Below are 18,638 nucleotides of genomic sequence, written 5' to 3' on the forward strand. Positions count from 1 at the left end.
CAGCCTTCCACCTCTCTAGCAGGGGCCAGGATTTTCTTTGTGGAAAAGAAAGACCATTCCATCCGGCCTTGTGTGAATTACCGTGAGTTAAACAAAATTACTGTGAAAAATCGGTATCCCTTTCCATTAATTCTTTAACTATTCCAAAGACTCAGATCTGCCTCAATCTTTACTAAATTAGACTTGCCGGGAGCCTACAATCTGGTACAAATTCAGGAGGAGATAAATGGAAGACGGCCTTCCGCAAACGCTTTGGTCACTCTGAATACCTGGTAATGCTTTTCGGATTATGTAATGTACCAGCAACATTTCAATATTTCATCAATGATATCTTTAAGGGCTTCTTAGATATTTTTGTTATTGTATACCTAGATGACATTTTGATTTTTTTCGGTTTCCTTGGAACTTCACCGTACACTTGTTCAAAAGGTTCTGGAGCAGCTTAGGCAACATGGACTGTATGCAAAACCTGAGAAGTGCAAATTCGAGCAACAAAGCATTGAAATCCTGGGACTAATTATCTCGTCATCAAAATGGATCCACAAAAAGTTTGTGCCATCTTGGAATGACCAGCACCAATTGACAAGAAAAGAGTACAATGCTTCATAGGATTCGCAAATTTTAATTTATTAAACGGTTTTCTGCAATTATTACACCCATTATTCAGTTAACCAAACAAAGTACCCATTTTTGCTGAACTCTGGAAGCCAAAGACGCATTTGAAATCTTCAAGTTACTTTTCATATCAGTACCCACACTAAGTCATTCTGATCCTACTCTTCCTTACGTTTTGGAAGTTGATGCCTCAGAGAATGCGGTAGAGGCAGTTCTTTCACAGCGTCAAGGGCTAAAGACTGTTCTTCATCCAGTGGCATTCTTCTCACGCAAATTTTCCCCCGCCGAGAAGAACTATGATGTGGGGGACCATGAACTGCTGGTGATCAAGTTTGCCCTAGATGAGCCAAGATATCTCTTGGAGGGGTCTGCTCATCCCATCCTGATCTTCACAGATCATAAGAACTTGGAGTATTTGAAGACAGCCAAGCGTTTGAAGCCACGTCAGGCCAGGTAGGCACTTTTTTTTTACTCTTGATTTGTTTTTCATATAACACAGACCCAGGTCCAAAAATGTCAAACCAGATAATCTATCACAAATGTTTGATGCTCCTAAGCAATCTTCTTTTTCTAATACCATTCTGTCAGCTGGAAACTTTTTACTATTACAGGCAGATCTCTTATCTCACATTAAACAGGTCTCAGCCAGAATGTCTTCTCTGCCAGGAGTCCCTTCAGAGAAGGGTTGCTGTGGTCTGGAGACAAAACCTTTGTACCCGAAGGTACCCAAATGACTGTGTTTGAACTGTGTCATGATCATCCACTAGCAGGCCACTTTGAGACTCATAAAACCTTTGACTTGATACAGGGTCTGTTTTGGTGGCCTGACATGGTTAAAGACTGCAAAGCCTATGTGAACTCCTGTGTCACCTGCAATCACAGCAAAAGCAGCAAGAATAAAGCTTGGGGGTTACTCAGGCCTATTTTATAGACCCTGGAAAATGATTGCCATTGATTTTATTGTGGAACTTCTGCCATCTGAAGGATACTCTGCCATCTTTGTTGTGGTCGATCGATTTTCCAAAATGGCTTCATGGTACCCCTGTAAGGCTTCATGATAGCCCTGCTAACATTGTCTCAGCCGTGGAGTCCAGTTTACATCCAGGTTCTGGAAGGCACTCCGGAATTTTGAAGACTGAACTTTCTTTCTCTTCAGCTTATCACCCACAGACCAACTGCTGTTTTATATCGTTCTCCCAAGATGATTGGGTACTCTTATTACCCCTAGCTGAATTCTTATATGAATACATACCTGAATCTTCTATTCCAGCAGTCCAAGACATCTTGAATTTCTTCCAGCAAAACACCAAGGTCCTGCAGGAAGCAATGACCAAGGCGCAAGAGGATAACAAGATGATCTTCGACAAGAAGTGAAGGGGCGAATTGATCCTGAATCCCGGCGAATAGGTATGGCTTTCTACTGTTAACATAAGATTGGCATGTCCTAAGAAGAAATTTGGTCCTAGATTTTTGGGTCCCTTTCCTGTAAAGAGAAAAATTAATAATGTGTCTTATGAACTAACCTTACCTGACTTTCTGAAGATCCATCTGGTATTTCATGTGTCATTATTGATGCACATGACCCCTGATCCCTTTCCAGACCGTAATATTAGCCCCCCAGAACCTATAATTATTGATGGGGAGGTGGAATATCAAGTAGAGACCATTCTGGATTACAAGTGAAGAAGGAAACAATTGCAGTATTTGATTAAGTGGAAAGGGTACGGGGCAGAAGATAATTTTTGGAAACCGGATTCAAACATACATGCTCATGAGTTAATTCAAGCTTTCTTTCGCAGGCACACGGGGAGCTGTGTCAAACACTTTTGCAAAATCCCAAGTACACCACGTCCCCAACCACTCTAAGGTTTTGCTTACCTTCTCATAAAAAGAAATAAAATTTGTTTGACAACTTCTGTCTTTCATGAATCCATGCTGTCTGTTGCTTAAAATATTTTTTTTCCAGCAAGAATTCATCTATGTGGTCTTTAAGTAAACTTTCCAGTATCTTCCCAACAATATAAGTTAAGCTAACAGGTCTATAGTTACTTGATAAAGATTTTGACCCCTTTTTAAATATAGGCACCACTTTTGCCTTACACATCCAGTGGTACTATGCCAGTCATTAAAGAGTCCCTAAAAATTAGAAGCATTGGCTTTTAAATGACAGAGCTCAATTCTTTTGGAACACGTGGGTGTATGCCATTTGGTTTAGGTGCTTTATTTGCCTTTATTGAGCTATGAGGCTTGTCTTGTAACCAACATGCACACCTGCATACTCACACAACCTACAGATCTCCAATAAGACCTGGATAATGGATTGAAGGATCCATCCCAACCATTAGCAACGGAGCCTTCAAGCTTCAGGCCACAATCTATTACAAAACCTAGAAAAAAACAGCCCTTTTCTCTGCACAGAAACAATAGCCTGGCACCATGCCTTAATGCGAATCCTGGTCCATTTTAACCTTCTTTTATCCAGTGACAGGGCCTAGTACTGTCACAATAGGTATTCAGCATCTTCTTTCCATTTGGGACACCAGGCTAGAAGGTGTCTATCAGAAAGTCAGTGGAAACTCAATCTCTCCTTTCCTATGGTTTGTGGGGAGAGAGGCACCTTAACACAACTCCTTCAGGAGCTGAAGATGAAGATGATTGATCCACAGTCAGGCAGCTACACTCTTGTAGCAATCTATCAGGTTGTGGTTACCTTATCTTGCCAGACTCTAGTGACAAATGACAGTTTCCTGATTGGTTGTTTAATGTCAACAAATTGGCCTAAAATTCTGGCTCAAGTCATTGACCAAAATGTTGTCATGACCATATTTAGTGAATGATTACGCCCAGGATGCCCACTGGTTTACAGTTTGAAACAAGCCACCTGGTGGCCAGAATCTGTCATTTTATAGTGGTAGTAATAGTCCCACTAAATGAATGACTTCCAGCTGCAGCAGACCTGACCATTCAATTTGGCCACTTAATGACCTCCAAACAGCTTCAATTCAGGTTAGACTCATGGACAGTCTGAACACAACGCTCATCCCTACTACTGACCTGTTAGATTGTCTACAAAATTATCTGCAGCCAATTATACACAGGTAGATTGAACCTTTCTATACGCATTAAATTCAAACTACTAACATTGACATACAAAGCCATTCATAACGCTGCCCCAAACTACCTTGGTTAGGGGCATAGTATGAGACAATTGTGGCAGGAAAATCTAATAGAAGTGCCGACAGGATGAGGTAGCGGCCTTCCAGGTTGCCAATTTGGGAATGGAGCACAAAAGCTATGAGTACTCCTCCGCACTTGGACTTCGCAGAGGCAGTGAAGATTTGCAGGTAGAGGAAGCCGAAAAAGTTTGGAGTGGAAGTGGGCGTAAACTGCGTTTCTTGTAGGCATACGATATGCGCCTTTTGTGACGCAAAAAAGCGGAAGGTTTTGTGGTGTTTTTGGGGTACATTGAGACCCTGAACGTTCAGGGGTCCCATGGTGGGTGTAGAAAGACTGCTAAAGTAGAGTAAGTCCGCGATTGAGCACTGAAGGAACGGTCCCAATGGGGAGGGGTGGAGAAAAGAGAAAGGAAGGTAAGGAAAGAAGGGCAGACACATAAAGAAAAGAAAATAGTGGAGAAAACAAGTGGTGGGCGGTGGGGGAGGGGGAAAAGAGCAACCAGTAACAATAGTCTGGCCCACGGGACAAGAACAGAACGATCACTCAGGGGGGTCAGAGACAGCCCGGGCAGTACAGACAATTTGTGCCACATGGGCTGATGGTGAGTGTGCAGTGGCGAAAATAGGGGAGAAGTCATCCCGAGTAAGAAAACAAGCATGCGGACACCAGTGGAGGTAACTAGCATCCGAAACTCCCTGTGTAGCGTAGGGGGGGGTCCAGGAGCTCGGCAGCACCCGAGGAAAGTTCCCCAGGTATGGCAAAAGTGGTGCAAAGCAAGAGTGAGAACTCGGGTGATGACAAGCTCAGGACCGCCCAACAGCTAAAAAGGGCTCCAGCAAACTAAATAATCAAGGTTGAGTAACCTAAGGAGGGAAGCAACAGCGTTATTAGGTGAGGTGAGGTGAGGTGCAGTGAGGTTAGCATTACAGTAGGGATCAACAGGACCTGAGCAACAACAAGTACAGAAAGTATTAACAAAAAAACAAGAAGGGGCCCCTGTCGGGGTAGGTGGACCACTGGATCGGGAGACCAACGGGGTAGGAAGGTCCGGAGAGGGTTCTCTAGATGAACAGGTTGAGCCGGACGACTGGAGCAGAAGGCCAGAGGGGCCAGGCAGCCAGAGGGTGGGTGCAGGGGGGGCCACCCTGAAATTCCAGACCAGAACTACTGTCCTTCGAAAGTGTTCTCGGTGGTAATGTGGATCTGCAGGGAAGTGCAGAGAATGGGAATCAAGGTGTTCAAAGCATGGAGGCAGACTTGACCCAGGATGGGCCTTGAAGAAGGTGGGAGCGACTGGAAACGGCTTCAGTCCATTGAATCCTGAAGGGGCGGGGTCGGAGATCGGAATCATCCGCGCTTGTGTGTGCCGAGCTGACCTGCTGCGATTTTCTGGGTTGAACAAGAGGCAGATCTTCTGCACGATCCCTCAGGAGCAGCCAGGGGGGGTTGGAGTTGAAGGTGGCAAAGTATGTCGGAAAGTTCCTCTGGGGATCTGCAGACGTAGTCACGGGATTGGTGGGAAAAGCGAACAGCAAAAGGAAAGTTCCAGCGGTATGCTATACCATATTGTTGGAAGAGCTGCAGGTGGGGTTTCATGGCCCTGCGTTTGGCGATGGTGATGGGACACAGATCCTGGAATAACTGGTATAAATGACCCTGGAAGGTAAGGGATCCTGCGTTGCGGGCTGCATGTAGTATTTGTTCTTTGGTGCGAAAATAGTGAAACTTGGCGATGATATCGTGGGGAGGGCTGTCCGGAGCCAGAGCGTGGTATACCCTGTCAAGCTCAAGGCATTCTATCGGGATGGTGGGTGTTAGTTCTTGGAAAAGGGCAGTGACCGTGGAGAGGACATCTGTGATGGTTTCAGGCAGGATACGGATGTTAGAGTGGCGGGCTCTGTTTTCAAAGTCCTCTAGGCGGGATTGGAGCATTAGGTTTTCATCACATAATGCCTCAAATTCGCATTCTGAGTATGTGTGAACAGTGGCATCCAGGTTGTCCACCCTGTGTTCTAGCTCAGAAGTACGGACCCCTAGATCGTGTATTTCTTTAGATAGTCTGCCCGTTATGTGGTCGGAGGTCTTTAGGGCCCTGTGTAGCATCTTCTCGAATTTCTGGAGAAGGTCATGTTGCGCAGGGTCAGGGGTAGAGGGTGTGTGTGGCATCCCCATGTCATTGTCAGACACACCATCCAAAGTGCAGGGTGTAGGATCCAGCTGCAGGGCTGCATAGGAGAGAGAGCGTGCTGGCTGTGGAGTGCCGGTGGCCATCTTGGAGGAGGCCCGAGCCAGGGCTTCCTTTTTGGGTTTAGCCTGGGGCTGTTTCACGGCCCCCTGGACCATCCTGTTGGGTTCCCTGGGTGCCGGTTTAGAAGCGGAGGGGGTTGTGGAGCATGGGCGGGCTGGGAGCAATGGCAAAGAGGCTTCTTCTTCCGCTATGCAGCAGAGCCCCAGGCGGACATGGCGCCGTTAGTGTTTGTATCTCAATAATTTTTCAGATGTTGTTTAGAAATTTACTTGGCAGCTCATGATTGATATTATAATTGTATTCTGGATATGTACAGATAGAGAACTTTCATTAGTTAAACAACAAAAAAGAAAAATTCCCAGCTCTACCTTGCCAGCCAGCCTGCAACCAAACCGAATTTAGCTGTCTAACAGTATGCGTTAAAAACAGGGGTTTAGTTATCACACATTTGCAAACACATGCGTAAGCTACAGAGCCACATCACGGCACCCTGGTATTCTGTAGTTCCTAACTCTCCAATTTTAAGAGCCCCCATAGTATAGGCACATGTATTTAATGGATAGACTAAGGGCAGATGGACCTGAGGGAGGCCACCCCTCCTTAAAGGTACAAGAGCGCACTGGACACCCAGCCTGTAGCACAATGGCAGCCAAGGTGTCCAGTGAGCCACCTCAACCAACTATTCAACAGTACAAAAAATGGCCACTGCCCCAGTCTATAACTGGCCTTATAAACTGGGCCAGTGACCATTTTTTGTAGGGGCGGGCTCCCTCAGCTCCATCTGCCCTTGGTCTATCCATTAAATACATGTGCCTCTACTATGGGGGGGGCTCTTAAAATTGGAGAGTTAGGAACTACAGAATACTGGGGTGCCGTGACGAGGCTCTGTAGCTTATGCATGTGTTTGCAAATGTGTGCTAAATAAACCCTTGTTTTTATTACATACTGTTAGACATGATAATTCAGTTTTTTTTGCAGGCTGGCTGGCATGTTAGAGCTGGGAATTTTTCTTTTTTGTTTGACATGCGTCGCCCTTCCCTGTGCTCCTTGCTGTGAAGGCCAGTTATAGACTGGGGCAGTGGCCATTTTTTTAAACTTTCATTAGTTCACCTTTTGAAAAATACAGTAAGTGCACATTTTTTGCAGGTAAAATATATTTGCATTTATTCATTAGTTCACCATTTGAAAAAAAAACAGTAAGTGCACATCTTTAGTAGGTAAAAAATATATGCATTTATTATTTTGTTTTTCTAAGTAGCCTGCAGAGCATTGGACCCGCTATCAGCAGATTACGGATGCAATGTCAGGCTCCTACAGACTCTCAGGATAGCTGTCTGTCCATACCTTGTATGGGCAAGCAGTTACTTAAGAGCAGGAAGATCAATGAGCACCCTCGTAGTTCATTGAAAACTACAAGGCATCAGCCGCAATGGCTGATGCTATTTGTAGTCTTTTCATTTACCAGAAATTGTAAATGAATGACACGCTGTGTTTTGAAATTGTGACAGCTGGTGCAGGGAGAAGAACCCCTGCCTACTGTCACAGGGAAGCAGGGAGGGGGAGGTGCAGATGCTGGAACATGTCATATGTTCCACCCTAAAAACGGGGAGAAAATGTAACATTTTCCAAAAGTGAATTTATCCTTTAAGGACACCATGCATTTTTAAAACCTATTATCTTAACAAATTTGATGTGCCTCTACCATTTTAGTTTCTATTTTAAAATATGTAATTGTCAGAATAAAGCACACAATGCAGCCCAAGGCATACACCTAAGAAGTATCATGTGTACTTGCACTATATGATCACAAAATGTGTGATATATGCTAACTGAACCAACATTTTTTTTTATGCAGACTCTTACAGATATCCATAATAAACTTAAATTGATTTTCCTAATTTTTCCTCAATTTTGTCTCGGAAATGGCCTGATGGAACTTACCTTGAGACAAGTGAAATTTGACCTCATAAACAGCTTTGGAATTGATTCTTACATCAGTCCATTTCATATGGATTTTCTTGGGTGGACATTTATTGCATTGGTAATACAAGGAAGCATCCTATTTTTCTTGAGACTTGTGCTAAATGGACAATCATTTCAAAGACAAAGGTGAAGTTTTAACAATATTTACAATTCTTTTTACAAATTGTACAAACTAATACTTTGTGCAACTTTAGTAGATAAGCATGCTGACTAGGCTGATAAGGCTTTTTTGTAACTACAATGATAGGGTTTAACATGACTCTAGTAATATGATGGTCTATGATTATGAAAACAATGGTATTGTACCATAAAAGTGCAATAATAATAATATTAGTAAAAGTAACACACTTCTGGAATATTGACACATATGGTAGTACGTTTAAAGGAACAGTTATTAAGATAAAATTAGTCTCTCTCCTACTGGAGCATTGATTCCAATACATCCACAAATATCACAGAAGTATAAACACTTTAATTTTGACAGAAATAAACATGCATGTGAGGTAATCAATTGTATTAGCAACAGAAATGCTGCATACAGAGATGCAAAATAATATTCTTCCTTTATTACCAACTTCTAGTCCGGGTCAATACTGACATTCCCCTCCTACACATAAAAACCGTGGGAGTTTATCAAGTAACCAAAGGAGGAGGTGTATATGGAGAAGAGTAGGGGCCCAAGGACGGAACCTTGAGGGACCCCTACAGAAAGAGGGAGTGAAGAGGAGGAGCCTGAGGTATAAGTAATACTGAAGGAGTGCTGCAAGGAGGAGGAGAACTAGGAGAGAGCAGAGTCTCGGAGGCCAAGAGAGTGGAGTTTTTTGAGGAGGGGGGATGGTCAACCGAATCAAAAGCCGCAGAGAGGTCGAGTAGTAGAAGTACTGAATAGTGGCCATTGGTTTTAGCAGTTAGTAGATCATTAGTGAGTTTTAGTAGGGCAGTTTCAGTGGAGTGGAGTGAGCGAAAGTCAGACTGTAAAGGGTCAAGAAGGTTGTTGTCAGTGAGGTGGGAGCTCAGGCGATTGTAGACTAGACGTTCTAAGAGTTTAGAGGTAAATGGGAGCAGGGAGATGGGTCTTACGTTGTTCAGGTTGGTGGGGTCCAGGGAGGTATTTTTAAGTATGGGAGTGATGTGTGCATGCTTTAGAGGGGAGGCAAAGGCACCGGTAGAGAGGGAGAGATTGAAGATGTGAGTGAGGGAGCATAGGATGGAAGAAGAGGGTGACCGTAGTAGTTGTGAGGGGACAAGATCCAGGGGGGAGGTAGTGAGACGGGCTTCTGAGAAAACCTTAGTGACCTCTTCAGTAGTAGCAAGGTCAAAAGAGGAAAGTGCTGAGGGAGGTTTAGTATAAGGTATGCTAAGTGGGGTGGATGTCTGTGCAGTAGCGATGCCCCTATGAATTGCATCAATCTTGCTTTTGAAATGATTTGCAATCTCGTGAGCAGTGAGTGAGGTTCTGGGTGGAGGTGAAGGTGGAGAAAGTAGAGAATTAAAAGTAGAGAAGAGACGACGAGGACTGAATGATAAGCTATTGATGAGAGTGACAAAGTAGGCTTGTTTGGCAGCATGGAGGGAGGAATTGTATGTTAAGAAAGCAGATTTATATAGGGTGAATGCTTTGTGAGATTTGATTTTATGCCACAATCGCTCCAGTGTACGACTATGTCATTTAAGATTTCTGGTGTCATCAGTCTGCCAAGGTTGTAACGGTCGGGGCCTGATGCTTCGTGTTGTTAGAGAAGCAAGTGAGTCTAGGGTGGATGAAAGCAAACTGTTGTAGACAGTAGTGGCCAGGTCAGGGCAGGACAGGGGAGAGATTCTATCATCGAGTTGGTCCGTTGCAGAGTGGAAAGGAGCAGGGTTCAAGTTCTGAAGGTTTCTGCAGGTAATTGCTGCTTGGAGGGATAGGTGTTTGAAGATGAGGACACTGTGAAGGTGATGAGCTTATGATCAGAGAGAAGAAAGGGGGTGTTTGTGAAGTTGTAGGGAGTGCAAAGACAGGAGAAAACAAGGTCTAAGGTATTCCCATCAGAGTGAGTGAAGGACTGTATACATTGTGCTAAGGCAAAAGATGAGGTTAGGTTGAACAGTTGGGATGTAGTCGGGTTGTTGACATTAATGGGGATGTTAAAATCTCCAAGAATGATAGTGGGAAGTTCAGAGGAGAGAAAGTAGGGTAGCCAGGCAGAGAATTCATCAAGAAAGCATGACACCGGTCCAGGAGGACGATAATTCACTGCAATCCTCAGAGAAATGGAAGGAAACAGCCGAATACAGTGAATCTCGAAAGAAGAGAAGGATAGAGAGGGAGGGTTAGGGAGGACTTGAAAAGTGCTCAGTGGGGATAAAAGCAAACCAACCCCTCCTCCTTTCCGACCACTGGGTCTGGGTGAGTGTGTCCAGAGAAGGCCTCCATAGGAAAGTGCTGAAGAAAGAGAAGAAGAATCTGCTGCTTGAAGCCAGGTTTCTGTAATTTCTAGTAGGTTAAGGGAGCGGGAGACAAAAAGGTCACGGACAGAGGTGAGCTTGTTGCAGAGAAAGCGGGCATTCCAGAGTGCACATGAAAAAGGGGGGGTGGCTTTTGGGAGCATGGGGATTGATATTAAATTGAGGGGATTGCAGTTATTCCTGGAGGAAAGAGGATGCCTGGTGTGGGGGTGAGATACTGGAGGACCAGGGTTTGGGGCAATATTCCCAGAGCTTAGGAGAAGAAGGGTGGGGAAAGTAACATGGGAGCAAGATATACACGAGTGTAAATGCCTTCCAGTCCTGGTGTTTGGGACAGCAGGAGAGTGAAGTATCAGCAGGAGGTGATGAGAGCAGTAGTAGGGAGATGGTAGCAGTGAGGGTGAGATATGTAATCTTTGGGGTGGAGCAGAGGGGTAAGGAAAGGAAATTTTTGGAACGCAGGATAGTAATATGAAAAGGAGGCATAGAGACGGCATACTTAAAGGTAGGTGGAGTGGGAATCAGACTTGTAGGAGATGTTTCCCAGGGTGTTTGCTTGCAGTCCATCCAGCGTGCAGTAGAGTTCTTTGCTGTATCTTCCTGCTGCTTGAGTTATCCTGCTTTAGTTAAACTGCTGTGTTCAACTGCTGCTTCGCACTCCTGCAAAAACCGCACTCATGCACAAAACTGCACTCCATCTGTGACTGTGCCCCCCATTACACAGTGGGAGAAACAATATCAGTTCTTCTCACTGTGTCCCAGAAACTGGATGCCACCAGTTGCATCCTTACCTGCCTCCCTGATCGTTCAGGAAAGCCACAGCAATGGGAGGGGGGACTCCCTTATGTCGCCTATATAAGTAATCTAGCAACTGTATAGCCAATAGGATTACTTTTACAGTGATGGGAATCGCCAGGTCTAAAAAATTATATTGCAGTGATGGCAGAGACATAACACTGGATGGGAAGTGTTTAAAATGTTTTGCATTAGGCACAGGACTTGCTTAGTCATTCTTTTGAGAAAGTACTGTGTCTAGTATGAAACAGGTCAGAATAGAACTTGTTCCTGCTGGCTATTTTAATAAAGAAATAATATTGTTTTGCATCTTGGTGTGTGGCATTTTTGTTGTTGGTACAGTTGAACACTTCTGTGAAGATGATCCAGCACCTGAAATGTGATTGTGGGATTGTGGAGTGTGGAGCCTGATCTCACCTGGAGTTGAAAGTGAAATATTTGACATTAGATGCAAGTGGGGCAGTTTTAGTTATGATCCAGGATTTCACAGGACATGACATCTTTTGACATTTCATGTTGGAGATGTTTTACAATATTTTTGAATGTATTTACATGTAGGAATGCCACTACCAATTCATCTATACCCAGTAGTGTATTTTGGTTTTCTGCTGCCCTAGGCAACACTAAAATCGGGCACCCCCCCATCTAAATTTGTCCCTCCCTTTGCTGTTTAAGATCCACCTCTTCAGGACAGGAGCATGATGGAGGGCAGTGTGACATGGGGGGGGTCGCGGGACAGGAGGGGGCAGCATGACGGGGGGCTGCAGGACAGGAAGTGGGCAGCGGGACAGGAGGGGAGCAGCATGACGGGGGATATCAGGACAGGAGAAGGCCATCGGGAAAGGTGGGGGGGGGGTAGCAGGACAGTGTGATGGGTGGGGAGACAGAGGGATGGGTGGGGGGCATGGGACAGGATCGGGGTAGCGGCACAGGAGGAGCGCAGTGGGACAGGAGGAGCGCAGAGGGACAGGTGAGGGGCAGCGGGACAGGGAGAGCTCAGCGGGACAGGAGGAGCGCAGAGGGACAGGTGAGGGGCAGCGGGAGAGGAGGAGCGCAGAGGGACAGGTGAGGGGCAGCGGGACAGAAGGAGTGCAGAGGGACAGATGGGGGGCAGTGGAACAGGAGGAGCGCAGAAGGACAGGCGAGGGGCAGTGTGTCGGGGGACAGTGAGACAGGAGTGGAGAAGCACCAGTCCTCCAAGCACTTACCTGTCCAGCAGCAGCTCCTCCAGATGGTGTCAGCATCACTCCAGGAGGGGCGCCTGTGTCCCATCTTCCCCAGGATCTCCGGCGGCAGCTGCAAAAGAGTGGGGGGCTCCTCCACCCTGACTTCATCCGCTTCTTCTTCCTCCTCCACTGGCACCTTCTGGCCATCCTACACATCCTGGCTCACACTGACAGCGGGCCCCGGCCCTTACACTCTCCGAGTGCACACGGGGGATCCGCCTACCACTCTGCTCTGCTCTGCAGCCGGTCCCTTGGTAGGGGTGACTCTCCTTGTGTGTTGGCTTGGCTGTACCCTCACGCATGGTGGCCCTGCCGCTGACACACACAGTGCCCCTTCTGCCTGGGGGGGGGTGCCGCCCCCCTGTAAACTACTGCCGTAGGCAATGCCTTGTTTGCCTCGTGGCAGATATGCCCCTGTCCATACCAGCATTTCAGTACTCTGCCACTATAGGAAGGGGTGTGAGTGCATATATATTCCATAGAGACAATGTTCTAAATCTGAAAAATATTTTAACTCCCAAAAAAGAGGATCAGCTCTTTTAGACCATATAATACAGGACAGTTTTAACTGTATTTTTATTCAGATGTTGTTTTCACATTTTAAGGATTTTTTTATGTCAACAAATAATTGACTGCCACAGGTTTTGGGGGATTTATTACCAACCTTACCTTTAGATTTTCTTTGCATTTTTTGCAGACCTAAATCACCATTATATGACGGTTCCAATGACAAAGATGTTGAAATGGAACGTGGAAAGGTGCTTGGTGGAACGACTCCAAATGATATACTTCTACTCTACAATCTCAGAAAGTCTTACCAAAATAATATTGTGGTGAAGGACATTTGCTTAGGCATCAAAGCAGGAGAAGTAATTTTTTTTTTATCTTACTACCATTATGGCTTAGCTGCACTCTGCTTCTAAAAGAGCATGAAAATAATAAAACATTCAGCTGCCAGTATCTCATACAAACAACAATGCTAGGTTTCACCTAGGATAGAAAATGGCTTGCAACCTTATAACCTTGAAAGAAAGAAACCTTTATATCACTACACTCTTACAAAATATTCCACTTCCCCAATTTAAAATGATACCAAAGGTTCTCGTTTTTTATTTTAATAATAACAGACAAGTTATATGTACCTGCTCTGTGCAATGGCTTTGCATAGAGCAGCCCTAATCCTCCTCTTCTCAGGTCCCCTACCTGCGCTCCTGGCTCATCCCCCTGCTGAGTGTCCCCAGCAGAGAAAGCTGCTTGCTCTGGGGCACACTCATGCATGTTCATTCCCGAGCCCGTAAAAATCCTTTAGAACCACTTTAACCACTTGCCCTCCAGAAGATTTGCCCCCCTTCCTGACCAAGCCATTTTTTGCGATGATGCCTTACTTTAACCCTTTGAGGACCAAGGGACGTATTTGTCCCATGTTTTTAATTGCCTGTATCATCTGATTAAGAACTTAAAATACTTTTTTTTTTTTTGGTTTGAGTCAAAATATTAGTTCTTATCAACAAATGGATCTAGCTTTTTGCCAATTATTCCATGAATTGGCTTAGTTATAGCAACTGAAGTGTACGAACTTTAAAAATAAAAAATTGATTCTTTTGGCGTTCCGTAATCTTATGGTCCTCAAAGGGTTAACTTACAATTGCGCAATCATGCAATGCTGGACGTAAATGAAATGTAAGTAATTTTTTTACCACAAATATAGCTTTTTTTTGGTAGTATTTGATCACCTCTGCATTTTTATTTTTTTGCGCTATATACAAAAAAAGACTGACAAATTTGAAAAAAAACAATATTTTAGATTGTTTGCTATAAAACACATCCAATAAAAAAAAATAATTTAAATAAAATTTCATCATAAATTTTGCCAAAAATGTATTGCATCCCAATAAGTGTAATTCATTGGTTTACATGAAAGTTATAGCGCCTACAAATGGCGGTATATATACTGGATCTTTTATTTATTTTTTTTTACACTAGTAATGGCTGTAATCAGCGACTTATAATGGGACTGCTGCAGGCATTCTGACACTGGGGGGGAACTGACTAACTGCCACTGACATCTCCAGGCACACTAATACGGGGATCAGTGCTAATAAAAACACTGACACTGGGCAGGAAGGAGTTAACATCTGGGGTAATTTTAGGGGTATTTGTGTGTTAAGAAGTATTTTTATTGTGTACTGTGTGCTGTTTTACTAAGTAGATCTGCTGCTTTCTATCTCTCTGCTGTGCAGAGAGATAGAAAGCAGCACGTCCATGCTGACAGGAGAGCAGGGGCGGACTGACAACTCATGGGGCCCACGGGCAATAGGTGATCATGGGGCCCCTGTGTCCTTGCCCAAACTCAAAAAAGCCTATGAAAAAGGTACCAGGGGCATCTCATGGGGCCCTTACTGACCCCGGGCCCTCGAGCAGTGCCCGAGTTTCCAAATGGTCAGTCCGCCCCTGCAGGAGAGAGATCTGTGTTGTTTACACACAGACCTCTCCCCTCTCAGCTTTGCCGACAATCACGCATACACCCCCTACCCGTAAATTCAAAATCATATACAGTATATATATGTGATTTTGCCCAGCAAAGCCGCCTTGTAGCAGTACATCAGCTATGGGGCTGCAGACAAGTGGTTACAAATAACAGCCAATATTGCCCTAACAGGGAAAGAAAGACCCAGGTGTCATAAACAGTGCTTATGTGCTAAAGTTTATTAAAAAATGTGCTAATGCTGAATATGGATCCAAAATTCACAAAAACTAAACTGATAAACAGTAAAACAATTAGCATTATCAGTCAGTGTAAGTTTCATGAATAATGGAATATTGCGATCCCTTGTTACATTGTGAGTAGAGCAACACAGAACAAAAATACCTTATTTATAATGAAAAAAATGTAATGCCATATAAGATAATTTTTTTAGATTATTAATTAGATGAACCTTAACCATTTGACGCCCGGCCTATAGCCGTTCGGCGGCCACAAAAATGCATTAGCTTTCCGGGGTGTACGCCATTTGGCGTCCTCCCGCACATGCGCAGTTCGCGCGGTTGCAGAGCCGTGCAGCAGCGCGATCTATCACCGGCCGTGTACCTCGGACACGGCCGATGACAGATCTGAGTACCGGCCCCTGTTGCTGGAACCAGGTGACAGCAGGTCACATGACAGTTGTATACAATGGATGGCTTCATTCATGCCATCCATTGTATACTAGTGTCTAGCTGTGAATGGTCACAGCAGGTCACATGCACATGTCATGTGATTAGCTGTGGCCAAATCACAGCTAAGCACAAAAAAAAACAAACCTGAATGAATCGATGTCATTCAGTTAAATGCTTGCTTATAGCAATGTAATTCTTTGCTATAAGCAAATTGTATAAAAGAAAAAAAATACTGATCCCTTCCCCAAAGTAGTACAATGTTACTATGGTAACATTGTACTACTTTGGTCATAGTAAAATATGAAAAAAAAATCTTAAAAAAAATTTAATAAAAAATAAAAAATAAAAAAATAACAAAAAAATTAAAAAATATATATATATTTTTTTTTCTTACTGTCACCAGTCAGTGTCCCTGATCACTGCCATGCCAGTTATATGATGACGCTGTACTGCACTGGTGACAGTATGTAAAAAAAAAAATAGTGAAAATAATTTTTTTCCTTTTTTCATTTTCCGAAAAATTATGACAAAAAAAATACAACTTCAAAAAACTCAGCATGCCTCTTATGAAGTACGTCGGACTGTCTACTTTACAAAAAGGGGTCATTTGGGGATATCTGTACTGTTCTGACATTCTTGGACCTCAAGAAATTAGATTGGCTGTCAGTACTTCAGGATTGATCAATTTTCAGATCTATACCATAGTTTGTGAACTCTATAACTTTCCTACAAACTAAAAAATACATCCTAATTTGGGTTATTTTCACCAAAGACATGTAGCAGAATACATCTCGGCCTAAATTTATGAAGAACAATTATTTATTTGTAAATGTTTATAACAGAAACAAAGAAAAACGTGTTTTTTTTTCAAAATTTTTGGTCTTTTTTTGTTAATTTAGCAAAAAATAAAAACCCCGGCCGTGATTAAATGCCACCAAAAGAAAGCTCTAGTTGTGTGAAGAAAATGATACAATTTTAGTTTGGGTACAATGTTGTATGACCGCGCAATTGTCATTCAAAGTGTGAGAGCGCTGAAACCTGAAAAATGGCCTATGCAGGGAGGTGTAAAATTGCCCGATATTGAATTGGTTAAAATAATTCCAGCCAAAAATATGGAGGCAAAAAAGAAAGTAAGTGTAAAAGTAAAAGATGAACTTTCTGGGCTTCAATTTTACTGGTCTTGCTCCAATTGCGGGAGGCACTATCACAAACCAAACAATTGGCACAAGTACTGCTTCTAGGTAAGCTAGCATCAAAATATATTACATGATGGAGGAGACAAGCTGCAGGAACCCAGCAGTTGCAGTATCCACTTTAGTTGTAATGAACAATCTTAAGCCTTTGCCAGCTTTTGTCATTACATAGCACAGCATCTCAGGTAGGGCTGCAGTGCACACCTGCTACAACCAGGAGTCCTTAAATAGAGTATTGGACATTTAGCCTGTGTTTGATCCAGAGCTTCTGGTTGATGTTGACTGTTGAAACTCAGTGTGTATCCCACTGTTATCCCTGTTTGACATGGTAGGGTTGATTTTCTAAAACTGGAGAGTACAAAATCTGGTACAGCTGTGCATTGTAGCCAATCACCTTCTAACTTCAGCGTAATCAATTGAGCTTTGGGAAAAAAAAAAACCTGGAAGCTGATTGGTTTCAATGCAGAGCTGTATCAGATTTTGCATTCTCCAGTTTTGGTATATCTACCCCAGTGGGTCCTCTGAGCTTCTTGATAGTAGTGTTCTTTCATTGGGTCCAGGGAACTAATGACTTGTTAGGGCCAGGAGAATGATTTGGATCTTTTTGAATTCACTCATCCGGATGGCATCACATTAGCATTTACACAAGTGCTAGCTGCCAGTAAGGCAAATAACTCTTTTGGGGAGGGTTTTTCTCCTGGTGTCCCCATGATGACACTTTGTCTAAATATGCTCTCATAAACTAACCCGCCTTAATAGCACTTCTAACCTGTACTTTGGATAGTTTTATTATGACATTGTCTACATTAATCTCTACAAAATGGTCCAACTTGAATGGTAATTAACACAGTAAACAAATCTTTGAATTTGAGAACCAGACCAGTGATTAGATATTATTTATACAAATGCATAAATTTGAAAAACTTTGAGATTTTAGGTAATAAATATTAAAGTAATTACTGAGGGACACAGAATTTGTCCTTGATCAGCTTTTTAAAAACCATAGAGTTTAAAGTTCTGTGCAGGTCACATGGACAGTGACAACTAAAATGGAATTATCCTTTGAAATTATATTTTTAATTTGTTTATGAAAATCTTACCACAAAACGAATGTATGTATTATACAGCTCTTTGTTATCTGGAGTGAATGGTCTTTCTTGTACAGAACATGAGGTGCTTAAAGAGGTATTAAAGTGTTACTAAACCCACAACAGTAAAATCAGTCTGTATATGCAGTAAAGCATGCTTGTTATACTCACTCTGGAACCTAAGGGGTTAATCCTCTGTATTGTTTAAAAATGCTGTTTGATCCTGACGTCTCTGAATATCCCCTTCTTCCAGTTTCTCCCTCTTATCTCCTGATAAGACATTTTGTGTGGAGACCCTCTACACATGCTCAGTTTAGTGTGTATTGCTAGAGAGGTTTTTCTTTTCTTGAGAGAGTGCATGTGATCAGCACAGGGCCATTCAGTACTGTCCAGACAATGGTCAGCGGTTTTGCATCCTCCTAGAGCAGAAAGAAAACTCCTCCTACGAGCTTTAACATGTGATTGGCTGGACACAGATAGACTGCTGATGAGAAAAGGTATTTAGCAGTTTAAATTTACTAAAATAATTGCATTTCCATGTAGTATGTACTGTGGAAGATCAGACAGAGTGAATGTAGGGTCCTGGGTTTAGTAGCACTTTAACTGCAAAAACGAAACTGAAATCTATTGCAGCTTAACAAACTTAGATGTGGTGGCTGCATTAGTTTTTTTTCTTTTAGGCATTTTTATTTATTTTTTTAACCTGGTC

At 43.3% G+C, this 18,638-nt stretch overlaps 1 protein-coding gene across 1 annotated transcript in view; it reads left to right on the forward strand.

The window, feature by feature from the left end:
- LOC149464696 (ATP-binding cassette sub-family A member 13-like) overlaps window positions 1-18,638 on the forward strand; it is a 594,838-nt gene that overhangs the window by 473,849 nt on the left and 102,351 nt on the right. Inside the window, exons 28-29 of the mRNA XM_089674212.1 lie at window positions 7,896-8,149; window positions 13,190-13,361. Of these exons, the coding sequence (XP_089530338.1) occupies window positions 7,896-8,149; window positions 13,190-13,361 (426 nt within the window). The remainder of the gene's footprint in view (window positions 1-7,895; window positions 8,150-13,189; window positions 13,362-18,638) is intronic.

The sequence above is a fragment of the Staurois parvus genome, unplaced genomic scaffold, assembly GCF_062004578.1.
Source record: "Staurois parvus isolate SC_StPar_1 unplaced genomic scaffold, SC_StPar_1.0 ptg000148l, whole genome shotgun sequence".
Classification (NCBI taxonomy): Eukaryota; Metazoa; Chordata; class Amphibia; order Anura; family Ranidae; genus Staurois; species Staurois parvus.